Here is a 15,247-nt window from a genome sequence, read left to right as displayed (position 1 = left end):
GCTACACTCTTGGAAAAACATGTTGCAAATTGAGTCATTTGATCCAACTTTAGGACCAAGATGGGTGTTGGTATGAAACCTTTTTCCAGGTCTGCATGTCCATTACTGGTTGCTGCATAGACATCTCTGAGAAAAATAGTATGTAAATGGAAAAAGTAATTATCGAGGGCAGTTGTTACTGCATAGACTCTAAAAATATATATGATTAGAAAAACGTGATGTTCAGGTCTTTCTGTTCCTACCTTGCAATTAAGACCCATGGCAAATATGTGTCTAAATTATTACACCTGTAAGTAATGCATGTGTGTACCTGGGCCCGTATTACAGAAAGTTTGCAGAGGAGCAAAAATCAGGCCAACCTTGTTTCACAGTATTTTGCCATTTGTGTAATACCAAGCAGAGCGGGAAATGTGCCACTGTAGGTATTAGAGGAAAGGTTTATGCTACAGGACAAAACAATATAGATTGTGAAATTATTTATAAACGTGTTTGAGATTTCACTGTGTTTTTTCACACAGATTATATCAAAGGAAGATCAGCCGAACGAGATCTGCTAACAGATCCTCCACACAGAGCAACCACTCCGAAATGTGGGCATCCTAGAAAAACTAAGGATGGGGAGTTTTTGTTATTTCTTTAGGAGTTTTATATAACACAGGATTTCACCTTAGTACCTTCAAGGCAGTGAAAGAGATGGGGCCCCAATAGACCTGTTGAGGATATTGCCTGGCAGGAGTTGGAGAAAACGTGTAGTGTCCACTGTTTCCTCCTCTGCTGTGGTTAATGTCCTTTTAGTTTATAGAGGTTCACAGGCTTTCCGGGATTCCCTGTTATGATTCAGAGATCGTCATCTTATCCTTCTTAAGGATATAACAGTTTGTGTTCCTTCTGACTGTTGTGACATTACCCTTGTTTTGGATGTCTCTGTTTACAAGACAGAGACAGTATTCCTGTGGTCTAGTGGCAATTTGTATTATGGTGACCAAGTTCATTTGATATCATGTATATTGGACACGATGATGTATATAGTTGAGTCAATTATTTGGTTGTCCTCTTGGTCTGTCCAATTGCAACAACACGATTAATTTGATAATTTTTGGTTAATTTAAGTAGTATAATACTTTTAAAGCCCAGTACTAAAATTCATAGTTCTGTCTCTTCTTTTCAATGTAGAAATCTCCTGGAGACTACAACAATTTTGATCGCGAGTTCTTGAGTGAAAAGCCACGTCTGTCCTACAGCGATAAAAACCTAATCGACTCCATGGACCAGTCTGCTTTCCACGGATTCTCTTTTATTAACCCCAAAATGGAACGACTGCTAGAGAAATGATCTTGATGCACCCTTACAAGATGAACATATCTTCTGTGGAGATGCATTGTAACTGTATGCAGCTGGGAGTTTAGAGATCATGCATCAATGATTGCATTCCTTGTACTTGTACGATATGTCTCCAACCCATCGGTTTGGAATACATTTGACATTATCTATGTAGAAGTCCTTGTCCGCCCCTGGTTCTATAAAATATTTGTGATGGTCATTTCTTTTAACAGCTGATTTTCTGTGTACCGTCAACAGGCACTTTTTCTAACATGGTTGGGTTTTTATGGTTTGTTTGGAAATCGTGTGTATGTATGTTATTACTCGCGCCAGTAGTGGAAACCTGTAGATCTTCTGTTTGGTTACTTGAATGTAAAATGCTATATAAAACATATATATATGCTGTATGTAATGCTTCAAGAGAAACAAATATTTGGAAATTCAATTTGTGCTGCGGGAATTTTCTTTTTTTTATCTGTCACTTAGGGTACTTTTTATGTGTTTGCAATAAAATAATATATTCCTTTCCTCAAATTGATTGTGTTTTGATCCTTTGCTTCAGTGTTTGTTGAGCCAAAAGAGGAACCATGAGCTTTGCAATGCACACAGGAATAGAACAACAGTAAGTGACTATTTAAAAAGTAAATTATTTGGGAGCTAAATACGAATATGAGGAATAAAGAAATCCTACTAAGTTCCTTCCTCACGCATCCCAAAATAATGATAGTGCTCATTATTGTGATAGTGAACTGCTTGTGTGCAAGCAATAAACCAAAGCATTAACCAAATGGTAAAACAGATCCAACTTTGTTGCTGGGCATATGAAATATAATGTTGTTGATTTTAAGTTGTGTATTCTAGTTTGCATTACATTACAATGGAAGTCACTGATATTTGACATTCTGCAAGGAAACCATCTAAAAGATATGCCAATGGAGATAATTATTGTAAATGGTGCATTTCCATTTGAGTGAGTCTCCAGTTGTTTTATGTTGCTAAAATATTTCTTTTGAAAACGAGTTTGTCAGACTGTTAAAAAAAAATTACATGCAATTGTCGCCTATTTTGAAATGGATGTATGTCAGTAACTCTGATAAAAGCACAAAACCCTTCAAAAACATATTTTGGCCTTCATCCCTTGTGACCATAATTACTTTTTAGTCCCTATTTCGAGGTTGTCTCCTACCACCTGTCAGGGTGAAAACGGATTCTCTCACCTAGTGGTACCTGGATCCTGGCAGTATTAGAGGGTCCGAGGAATTAATAGTAGAAGCCCTCCTTGGCATCTTAAAGTCACAATAGGTAGTGGTAAAGTTGCCCTTTGTTCTTCTTACAGTTCCTGTAACCTCCAGATAGATACATTCTGCTAAATGGTCAGGAGTTGACACCCTCTATTCTTCCTTGGCTCAGAGGCAGGATATTGTCCTTTGAGCCAGAATCACTAACTCTCTCAGTCAAAGATGGAGTTTCCAACATTTTGTTTTCCAAAACATTTTTTTTAAAGTAGACAGAGAAAATAAACAGGTCAGATGTTACATATGCTGATACATCATTATTGGGAATTCTTTCAGAGATCAACAGTTTGCCTATAACAGTAAGTGCCGAAAAATAAAAATGACATGCTGGATTTCACATTATATTCAGCGATAACCGCTTGATTTTCATTGGAAATCAATAACGATTGGTGCAGGACAATTGAGAAAGGATAATAGAAGGGGAGTGGTAAGCTTTAATCATTAGTGCCCTTACTGATACTACAAAGGGAAGCGGTGTCAGCAGGTGTCTAAGAGGTATTTGAAGAGTCCGGAGCAAGAGCCAGAAAATAAGTACGAAGAGGTTGCCAAACGTTTTTGGGTCTTGAGAAGGGGGGTTGCAATGTAGCGCAGAATTCACTGGTCAGATCACAGTATGTCATGCTCATTCCCCAACGAAGGGCAATCTCTCTCTCTTTGCAAACACAAAGCAATGGTTGAGGAGATTTTTATGGGAGAGAAGAGACATTGGCCAGGAGAGCCATAATGGGAGAGTGAGGAAATGAGTGTCAGTGAAGTTACTTGTGATAGGATCTCGAAGACCACTGTCCAGTATGAAGCGATAACTGGGCAGGTTCATGTCATGTGTGCGAAGTCGGCATTTGGTGTCTTACATTTGGGGCAGAGAGAGGATCTGGATGGGTCTATTTTGGCTAGACCAGCTGGTGTAGTGTATGTTCTGTCGAGGAATCGGAAATGGAGCAGTTGATGGCAGTGGTTGGGAGTTACCAGTTTGGTTTGTGTGCAGCAGTATGCCCAGCCTTCGTCTGTGAGATAGGGTGGCCAAGGTCCTGCTCTCAGAGTTGTTTGACTCTGCTGTCATGGGTATGCTTCAGAGTCATACTGGCACGGTAGAGCCTAGAGAATAAATGTTTACCATTGGGATCTGTAATTAGTAATGCAAGAGGTGTAAATTCCTCTGGTGCCAGTGTTTAAAAGGGGAAGCGTGAACGGATCATGCCAAGCAGTCTGCGGTAAATGAATGTGGCGTGAGAAATACTGTGTGTGGCGCGAGAAATACTACGATCTGTTGTCGGGGGATGACATAACGATTGTGGAATAAAAGACCAAATGTGTGGAGACCGTGTGTAGTCAACGTACGCTGTACCAATTTTGCCAGGGTTAGTAGCAGCCAAAGGTTAGCGAACCGCGGCAATGCTGGGGAATATAGGTGGTTCTATCTCAGTACCCCGCTAAGATTCCGGAGGGTCCAGGTCGTTGTAGAGAGAGTTTGCATGTCTGATAGATCAGGTTTAAGCCCGTGCGGTAGCAGGGGTGCCAGCAGATAAGGGTCTGCGAGGCCGATCTCAGGCTTAGTGTATGGTAAGTGGGCATCAGGGAGATTCCAATAGGGAGCAAACTGTGATTGTGCAACTAGGAAGTAAATATAAAAACCACCACATTTGTACAGCAAAACAAGGGTACCCCAAGCTACTCTGGGTCTGCGACCAGACCAGATGAATCAGCAACCCGTGAAGGCTTGTAAAGAAAGAAGCAGATAAAGGTATGGGAATGTTTTGAAATAGATAAAGAAAACTGGGTAGGTTGACCATTTTTATAATAGCGATCTGGCCTGCCATGGACAAAATGGGAGGCATATCCAACGCTCAATCTGCTCGGTTAGTTTGTCGATAGCAGGGCCATAATGAGTCGAAGGATCTGCCCCCTAATTCTATGTAGGATTATGCCTAAGTATTGGGTTAATTCAGTGCACCGTGTGAGAGGATACTCACAGTGGGGAGGTTATTTCGGTAAGAGGGAAAAGCTCAGATTTCATGCAGTTGATATTCAGGTCAGACTGGGCACCAAAACGGATTATCTCACGAATTATAGGGGCCAAATTATCCGAGGTGTTGTTGACTAACAACAGAATGTCATCAGCAGACATTGAGATAAGTAGCAGGCCTGAACTGAAATAGAGGCCATGGTGTAAGTGTTTCTCTTGTAAGTGGTGGACCAATGGGCCCATCGTGATAATGAATAACAGAGGCAAGAGTGGGCATCCCTGTCTGGTGCCTCTCATCACAGTAAAGGGGTTGTATAAAGAACTGTTCACCCTTATGAGGGCAGTGGGTGTGAAATATAGAAAGAAGGCCATAACTATGAAATGTGGAGGGATGCAGAGTCATCGCAGTGTGGTATAGTGAGAGGTCCATTCCAAAGAATCGAAAGCCTTCTCTGCATCAAAAAGGGCAAACGTAGCTGGTGTCTCTGAACAGATTCTGTTCAGCACTGAAAAGACAGTACGTAGGTTTAATGGTGTGGATCTATGGGGAATAAACCCTGTTCGGAGTGAGAGTCTGTTAGCCATTGCTTTGTCCAGGGCGTTCGCCTTCACCATAACGGTAGGCAGTCACATACTTTCCGAGGTACACAAACTCCCTCTGCGCCAGGTCCTGGTACTCTGTCAATAACAAAGTTTGTTTAGATAAGTGGAGTCCAAGGTTTTGAAATGCAGACCCCAAGGATGTAAGCTTTAAAAGCATCCATTAATATGGCCTGGGTGTCAGCAGTGCCTCTATTTAGCTTAAAGTAGTCAAGCATTGCTTCTCGCAATTCAGCATAAAACACTGGTATTTCCAACCTTAATGGGAATCATTGTTAAAACTGGTTTTAGGCTATTTTTTGTGCTGCCTGTACATATTTATAAAGTTACTTCTGCACTTAGGTTATCATAAATCCAGTTTCACCATGAAATCCTATTTTGGAATGACTTGGAGGCATTTTTCTAGCATTTTCCTAGCATTTTCCTAGATGGAGTTCGGAAATAAAGATTTTAATCTCTCCTAGATCTGTTCTGAGAAAAGTCAAGCAGAGTCTACAATATGAAGTAGTTTATGTATTTTATTTCACTGTAAGAGCACGCTGACCCCCTCAACATGTTAGGTGCCATACTTTCATGTACCATACCCTGCCTACTGGGTTTACAAGAAACACTATAGGTGTCATTTAAGAGCATTTAAAAATAGGACTTTCCTTCCCAGTCATGTATTGTAATGTATTGTAATTGTATTGTAATTGCATTTATATAGCTCTTACTACCTCTGACGAGGCATGGAAGTGTTTTGTCGGGGAGTAGCATGCTACTCCGGAACCCATAAAGGATTAGTGGTGAATTATATATTGAAAATATGAAAGTAATTTGAGTGATGGATATGTTAGTCAGATTATTTGGATTGAGAAGGATAGTGGAGGGATAGAGAATGGAAAAAAGGTTTGCATTTATATAGCGCTTGCTACCCCTGATGGGGGAGTTGAAGTGTTTTTTCGGTGAGTAGCACGCGACTCTGGAACCCATACAGTGTTAGTGGTGAATTAGTATAGTGAAATATGAAAGTAATTTGAGTGGTGGGTATGTAAATCAGTTATTTGGATTAAGAAGGATAGCGAAGGGGTAGAGGAGGTAAAAAGGTTTGCATTTATATAGCGCTTGCTACCCCTGATACGTTGCTGAAGTGCTTTTTCGGCAAGTAGCATGCGTGTGTCAATGGAAGTCATTTAAACTGCAACATGGCAGACTGAAATTTTTTGCCATAAGAGAAGGTAGTGAGAATACATGCAGCAATCCACATATGAAATTTAACAAGCATTCCATAGGTGCCTTTTTGCATCATTTACAATTTTTTGGTCTCATAGGCAGGTATAATTAGTAATATTTTGTCTATTCAACTGACCTCTAAGAATCTAGTTTTACTGATAAAGATCTTCAAACCATGAGCAATAAGATTTTCCATAATCAGTTCTATCTATCTATCTATCTATCTATCTATCTATCTATCTATCTATCTATCTATCTATCTATATATATATATATATATATATGTGGTGGTGAGCCTCAGCAAGGCCTACCAGTGCTAGGGATTCGCCCTTCTCAGCACAGAGTCCTCAGACCAATTGGAAGAAGTTGGCACAGAAACTGGAATAGAAAATACAGAGTTTATTAAACCTCATGAGGTGGAACTACATTCACACAACACCCTTCGGTAATGTATTAAGTAGCACACTGGATGGAAGGAGCTTTTAGACCAACAGAGGGGCTCTAATGATGGCGGTACAAGTACAAAATGCTGGTTTTAGGTACATATAAGGTCATACAGAATATGCACAGTCAACAAGTGGGAGGATCGAACAGTTGCTAATTCTGGTGAACACATCTTGATAGTTACAGGCTGGGGACAGCTGCAAGGACAGCTGCAAGCTCAACTGAGCGTGTGAGAAGCAGAAAAGGCTAAATATATCTCGTCTCTAGGCAGATTTCAAGAGCAGTTAACAGGAAGGTAGGACAGAGCACATGGTAGCACATGGCAAACAAAATGTCTGACAAATACAAAATGGATTCCACAAAACGGACACGATGGTCTTTAAATACAGGATGGCTTCTGCTAATGCTAACCTAATCGCTGCCAAATTACAACAGATGACCCTTTTAGCATTAGATGAAGACAGTAGTTCATCTGGGGTAATCTAGATATGCATCCTGTACATTGATGCTCATAATCTCAATGAACTCTTTATTTAGCATTTGTTCTTTTATTTCTGCAATATTTCTCTTGGCAGGTGTACAAGCAGTGATGCACATGGAGCAAAGCATAGGACCACATTGTATACAAGTACAGCATGTAAATAATATCGCCAACAGTATACATAAAATAGTCAGTAGTTTCCAGCCCCAAGTAGCAAATAGTATCCAGAACCAGGTCGAAAAAGTCCATGTACCAGTCTCTGGGTGAATCTCTGCGGCAATCTTAAGCAGTTTTGATATTGCGGTCTTATACTGAAGGTGAGTGATCTGGTATAAATACACAGCAACTGCTACCGATGATGCGACATGCACCACCTCGATCAGCCAAAATCACATCAAGCACATGTTTTGGAGTGCTACAATCCTTGCAATTTGCAGTTCCTCTGTAGTGTTCCCAAGTGCCATAGCTGTTTGATTGGTGACAGCTTCCACAACACAAGTCAATCTCCTTATCATTCTGCTATTCAATGCAGCACCCACAAAGAAGAACAAACCCAAATTGAAATCGACATACTGTTGCAAAGTGGTATCAGTCTGATCAACCTCATCTGTACTTATTGTTCGTTTGTATCTATTCTTGAAAATGTCGTTGTACAATTTTAAATCCTGGTGATATGATGGGCTAAGAACACAGGTGGTAACAAAAATTATATGTAACATACCCCGGACCACCCAACAGGTAATTGATAGTATCCTTTATTACCGCACACAAAATAGGTATTGTGCGATGATGTGAAACTACTATTATTAGCTCCTTCAATAGTCCGAATTATTGTACACTCACTCCTTCCCACTGGAATTCTCCCAACACTACTAATACATAAATCTGCTTGTCACAGAAATTACAAAAGGTCCAGTGTTTTTAATGTTTCTCATATTCGTGAAGACATATGGTGTCGAAATGTTATCAGGTTGATACTCTCCCCATTCCCATTTAGTCCCTTTAGCTTGAGGATAACCATCTTTATCTTGATAGCATACTTTATTCAGATGAAAGTTAATTCCACCTACTGAAGGCTTTCCAGAAGCAATCAAAAGTGCACACCAAGCTTGACATGAACCATTATGAGAAAACGGTAGAGGAATAAAAGGCGTTCCTCCTTTCTTTTGGTGCGCAGGTATCATCCCACACACCCAACAGTTGGTAGTATTCGTGGCATTATGTGTATGATGCAACATCTGGATGAATGTGTTATTTAGGTAGGATTGTCGATGCTTCTGCTCATGGTAGGGAAGCGTGAAGTAATGATGTTCCACTGGCGCAGTAGTAGTGGCAACAACAAGCTGTCGAGCAGGAGCCACTTTCTCAGCAAACCAGGTGATTATTGCCATAACCACCAGAGCAACAACAAACCCTACAGCACAAATGATTCTTTTGTTATACATTTTAGCAACAGCGATAATTGATCTTTCTAAAAACTCGTTCAAACAATCGTTGGAGCTTTTATCCCTGGGCAGCCGTAGATTTCTTCACCACCAGCCAAGACGGGTGTCCCTACACTACGCAGGACTGATCCCCCCCTTGCCACATCGGCTCTCTCTTTCACTAACCCAGGGCGGTAGCTCAACCAGTCTTTTTCAGCACTGCAGATTCTTTCCTCGGTATCAAGTGGTATCGCGATGCTCCAGGAATCGTGTGGTCCGGGAAGACTTCCGCAGATTCGTCAGGTGAGATAGCTTGACCTTTCTCCATCTCCAGAATCTCTTGATGGTCGATCAACACAGCAGGTTCCACCAAAGTGGGTAGTACTCTCTTGCAGTGAGTACTATGGACCCAATTCTTTTGATTTGTCACTCGAACTGCAGTCCTTGTCGCAAGGAGCACTTGCTCTGGTCCTCGGCTCCAAGCTGTTCGATCTGTCGAAGACCTTGACCATCACATGGTCGCCAGGACGGAGTTCATGGGCCTCACCTGTAGATCTGTCTGGAAGAGATTCTCGAACCTGTTGATGAATAGAGATCAAACTGTCAGTTAACTGTGCCAAATATTCATTCATCAGAACACATGGAACATCATGTATGGGGCGTGGCTTAGGAACTCCCCAAATGTTCATTGGTCTCCCAAAGACCACTTCATATGGGGTAAGGCCAGATCGTGAATGTGGCACCGATCTTATGGACAAAAATGCCAAGGGTAGTGCATCTGGCCACTTCAAAGACGTGGAAGCCAGTATTTTCACCAACTTCAATTTCAAAGTAGCGTTGTACCTTTCCACTAATCCTGCTGATTGCGGGTGGAAGACTGCATGAAATTTCTGCTTGATCCCTAATCCTTTCAGGGCATGCTCAGCAACTTGCCCAATAAAATGAGGTCCGTTGTCACTCCACAAAAGTTTACAAACACCATATCTAGGGAAAAACTCCTTTAGAAGCACCTTCGCTGTGGTGAGAGCAGTATTATCCTTTGTCGGGTATGCCTCTATCCATTTACTGAAGGCCCCTACCACCACTAGGACGTATTTCAGATTATTGCAGCGTTCAAGTTGGATGTAATCCATCTGCAGAACTTCAAAAGGTGCGGTTGGTGTAGCAAACCCTCGTGTAGGAGTTTGTGTCCCTTTACCAGGATTATACTGCCAACAGATCAAACAGGACTGTACTACTCTTTTAGCTGTGCTGACAATTTCAGGATGCTCCCAAACTTGCGTAAGCAATTTAGTTATTGCTAGAGCTCCAACATGTGCCAGCCCATATGCCATTTGAACCATAGGTTGTAAATAGGCTGCAGGCAATTTCCATTTATCCATGTCTTTATTGCGCCAACAACCCTCATCGTCCAATATTCCTTCTTTAGACCATTCCTCAAGTTCTTTCTCAGAGGCAGATCTCTGTATATCCATTACTTCCTCTCTAGCATCAGGCCAACGCTCAGCTTGTGATTTCACTACGTACATGGATGTAGTGCTTCGCTGCATCGCAGTCTCACGGGGCTACGCGGTCTGCAAGGGCATTGCCTTGTCCTATTTTGTCAAGGATTTTCTTGTGGTCTCTACACTTCATGATAGCAATTCTCTTTGGGTATGAAAGTGCAGTCAAGAGATTATGCACTAATTCTCCGTGCATTAACTGCATCCCGTAGGATGTAAGAAAGCCTCTTTCCATCCAGAATAGGCCAAAATCATGAACCACTCCAAAAGCATAGCAGCTATCCATGTAGATGTTCACACACAAGTCAGTGCTAAGTTCACACGCTCATGTCAAAGCTATTAGGTGAACCGCTTGAGCCGACTTCTGTGGTATGCGAGCTGTTTCCACTACTGTCTCAAGTGTTGTGATTGCATATGCAGCTGAGGTCGTGCCATCTGGTAACTTCAAACAGGACCCATCAACCCACAGTTACCCATCTACATCTGAAAGGGGCGTATCTTGCAAATCGATGCGACCCTTTGTCTGTTCCTCAGTAAGGAATATACAATCGTGAGGCTCCTTTGACTGGGACTGAGTCGCAGGATATGGCAACAAAGTGGCTGGGTTCAGTGTCGCGCACCTCTTCAAGGTAATATGATGTGCTAACCGTGTCAATTTGTATCCTGTCAAATGGGCACTAGTTAAGTGTTGTGTCTTGGTCTGATTCAAAAGGGCATCTACTGCATGGGGTACTAGCACCAGCAGTTTGTGACAAAACTATCCCTTCACTCTGTTGTATGGACACAGCTGTTGCTGCAACAAAACGGAACCACCCAGGCAATGCACGAGCAACAGGATCAAGAACTGCAGAAAAATATGCACAGGGGCGCTGCTTATCACCGTGTGCCTGTACTAAAACTGACAATGCACACCCATATTTATCGTGTACATAGAGTGTAAAAGCCTTTGTGTAATCTGGTGTGCCTAACACTGGTGCAGAGCAAAGAGCTTGTCTTAACTGACGAAAAGCATTTTGGCATTCATCTGTCCATGGAAGGGGATCGGAGTGTTTTTGGTCAAAAGCGCTAGCAGGGGTTTAACAATGTGTGAAAAACCCAATATCCATTGCCTACAAAACGAAGTCAAACCAATGAATGCACGGACATCTTTCTGTGTGGAAGGTACTGGTGTGTCTAAAATTGCTTGAATGCGATCTGGTGTCAGCGCACAGCCCTCCTTAGACAGAAGGTGACCTAAGTAGGATACCTTCGGTCTACAATATTGTGATTTCTTTCGTGACACTTTATGATGGTGTGTATCAAGAAATGAAAGCAAAGACAAAGTACATTTTTCACACTGCTCAGGGGTATCAGCTGCCAACAAGATGTCATCGACCTATTGTATGAGAGCCACTCCTTCAGACAAAGTAAAGGAATCGAGTTGTCGTTTTAAGGCTTGACTATAAATACTCGTACTCTCAGTGTACCCTCGAGGAACTCTACAAAATCTGTATGATCGATTATTCAAAGTGAAACTGAACAAATATCGGCTATCAGGATGAATAGGAATCAAGAACAAAGCATTCTTCAAATCAATTACAGAAAATGTAGTTGCTGTTGGAGGGACTAAGGTAAGCAATGTCGTTATGTCAGAAACCAGAGGGTACTGCGGTACTACAATCTTGTTAACTTCTCTTAAATCAATGATGAATCTGTAAATCCTAGTGTCAGTATTTTTTTTCAAAATGGGAAGAATCGGACTATTGCAAACATTGTAAGGAATTTCTTCCCCAACCCCCACTTTAATCAAATCATGTACAATGCGTGTGAGTGCTTCCTCTCCTTCTCGAGAAATTTTATACTGAGGCAGTCTTGGCAATGAAGCACCCTCCTTGACACTATTATGCACTGGCGGAATAACCATTTGCCCTACATCAGTGTCTGAAGTAGCCCACAAAGTACTAGGGAGTGAAGCTAATGCAACGTCCTCTTTACCAATACAAGATCTCTCATTAACGGGGTAGTTGTCATTCAAAATAACCTGTACTCCTTCCGGAGAACATCGTATCGTAGCCCTGAAATATTTGAGCATATCAAGACCCACAATATTATCTGGTGTGTTTGGAGAGATCAAAAACGGACATTGAGCAGTACACATATCAACATGGAATGCAAATGGTTGTGACAGTGGGCTAAAGGAAGGTATTCCATCGAAACCTATCGATGTAATAGTTAAGCCAGACAGGGGAGCCCTAGGAACCAAGTGTTTAGACAAGGCACTACGAGTAGCTCCTGTATCAACCAGAAACTGATCAGTAGAACCCAAAACATGTGCTGTAACATAGGGACCCCTCTGATCTACTGGAACTTCAACTGATTCCTTACCCCATCCTAGGCAATCCTATGCATAAGCAGAATCTTGAAAATCAGACGGCACTTAGTCGGACATTTGATATTGGTTCTGTCTATCAAAAGTGTTAAACCCATCCTGTCCATGTGTATTAGTATCAAACCTAGCACGATCATTCGTGCTTCCTCTAGGCCCTGAATATCCTGAACGATTTCTCATTTGTCCCCGACCACGTGGACACTGCTGAACACGCAGTACTGGACAATCAGAAAGCCAATGTCCAAATTTCTTGCAGTACGCACACTGGTCAACAGACAAATTCGAACGAGTATAGGAAGGAAAGGACAAACCATAAGATCCACGTCCACCTCTATCATTACCTCTAGAAGGCAGACCATAAGCCTGAGCCAACATAACCTTTGTTTTCAACTCTTTAGTCTTTTTATCCTCATTACCTTTCGCTTCTAATTCCTGGCGCTCATAATACTGAGCCATAGTCAAAAGAGAAACCGGAGAAGAGGTAGTCCATGAACTGTCACTGGCCTTTTGGCGACTAGCTGTTCCTGGCAAAAGGTTTGCGACATATTTATCAACAGATGTCTACCCGTGTCATCTGTCAATGATTGGCCACTAAAATCGTGGAATGCTTCTTCAAAGCGTGTGAAGAAGTCAGAAACTGATTCATCTACCTTTTGCTTGCGAAACGCTAACACTGTCCAATCTATCTTTTTAGGGGGAATAATCGTCTTTAACTTAACTAATATAGCTGCCGGAAGATTTAAAATTAGCTGACACGGTTTCTGTGCAGGTTCTCTGCCTTCATCTAACTGCTCTAAATCTTTCCATAATGCTCCAACTATTGCACGATCATCAACTTTACGCAGAGTTCTCCACATATCAGGCGGTAATATTAGTCCAAAAAACAGATCAATATCAGGCAAAGTCATAGTACAAGAGCTAAAAGCACCCTCAACTTCCTCATAAAAGGCTGCTTGATTCTTTCGCGGATCAGGTAATGCAGTTTTTTAATAGCCATGACATCTGCTCTATTCCAAGGAGTGTAAACCCAATTATAAATAAAATATCCCTTTGCATCTATAGAAGTCTCATCATCACTTGTACCCGTTACTTTTGGTGAAACATATAAAAGCGCGGCTTCCCGCATGGGTTTCACATTAATTACAACATTCTTATCTGTTTCAGGAGTAGAAGTTCGTGCCATGCTGATCTGGGATATTTGTGCAGCTGCGTCTGCTGCCTTTTTCTCCTCTCGCAAACGGGCTGCTTCAACACGCAGTTTAACCAATCGTCTGATCGTGTCAGCCACCTGGGAGAAGACAAAAAGACCTTCACGTAGTTGTTTACAATCATTTGCTATATCATCGGGCTCCATTTCTACTGAATATTTCTTGAACCATTCAATAACCTCTGCGGCAAATGTATCGGTAAAATATATTTGCTCCCTTTCCTGCCAATCTTTTATACTATCAAAAAGTTCAGAAGCAGTGGGAGTACTACGAACCGCTTTACGCGCAGCAGATCTAATGTCGGAGGCACGCCCAGCAGATAACATTGAGCGAGTTTCTCGAGCTTTGTCCTGGTCTGTAGGAGAGTCCTCATCCGACTCATAAGGAACAGAAGGAAGAGTATACGGAGGTGGACAAAAATCTAATAAGAGAGAATCATCTTGGGGTTTATTAAGAATAGGATAAAGAGGTCTACGAACAGCGTATTGGCCATTTATCTGTAAATTACGCTCCCTATCTTCCCTCTCTTTAATTTCTTTCATTTCCCTATTTTTCATTTCCAATGCTTTCGCATGAATGGTCTTACATTGTTCTTTTTCAATCAAGGCTTGCTCACGCTTCATTCGCTCACGCACTTCTTTCTCCCACATTCGCACACAGTCAAACATATCTTGCCTAGCCTTTTGCTTAAACATTCGTTGTTCCACATACTGAATCTTTCGTCAATCAAATGATCCATACATAGGCCAATGCAACTCAGGATCCTTACGAGTGCATTTATTCCATAACATGCTGTACATTATAGAAGAAATACCATACTTAATATACATGTCCCTATTAGGCGTCCCCTCCGGGGGGACCGGTTGTGTTTCTTCGAGTTTCAAACTGGTACCTCTACAAAAGCAACACATGCTACAAAGTGTGCTGGAAACAGGCATGCCAAAAATAGTGCAAAATATCCAGCATTATAATCAAAGTAGCGCTTAAGGTACTCTTCGTACATTGCCCGATTCAAACAAATTCAAATAGAGAAAAATCTCCTCATTACCTGCCTATATAAATTGCAATTTATATATACCTTACAAACAAGTACTAATATTGGCCAATCCTTCAAACAAAAAGCCGCAGTGAGTGTTGCTAAACTACCATACCAATCCAAGGCATCAAAAACCAACAGCAAGTGCCGCAGAACGACTCTTACCAATCAAATGGTGTCCAGGTTCCAACTGCCAAGTTCTCAATTCGACCAAATGGTCACTGCACGGCGAATCAACAGAAGAGATCTCAGTCGAGGACCGGCACCACCTGGATGGTCAGATCAGAAAGAAAGGAAAAACGCTGTGGTTGCCAAGACTCTGGTCTCCTCAGGCAGCGATCGCGTCCAAAGCGAGATTCCAATCCTTCGTCTCGACCACACCTTCGGGCATCCG

At 41.8% G+C, this 15,247-nt stretch overlaps 1 protein-coding gene across 7 annotated transcripts in view; it reads left to right on the top strand.

The window, feature by feature from the left end:
• The window catches only part of PRKCD (protein kinase C delta), a 408,906-nt gene extending 407,052 nt beyond the window's left edge, over positions 1–1,854 (top strand). For all 7 annotated transcript variants that reach the window (XM_078661638.1, XM_078661637.1, XM_078661636.1 and 4 more), the window contains one exon: positions 1,174–1,854. In XM_078661638.1, coding sequence (XP_078517764.1) covers positions 1,174–1,332 — 159 coding nt within the window. In that variant the 3' untranslated portion in view covers positions 1,333–1,854. The remainder of the gene's footprint in view (positions 1–1,173) is intronic.
• Positions 1,855–15,247: the final 13,393 nt, after the last annotated feature.

This window comes from Lissotriton helveticus, chromosome 9 (genome assembly GCF_964261635.1).
Source record: "Lissotriton helveticus chromosome 9, aLisHel1.1, whole genome shotgun sequence".
Classification (NCBI taxonomy): domain Eukaryota; kingdom Metazoa; phylum Chordata; class Amphibia; order Caudata; family Salamandridae; genus Lissotriton; species Lissotriton helveticus.
The sequence above is the reverse complement of the archived record's forward strand: the minus strand, read 5'-3'. Positions and strand labels throughout refer to the sequence as shown.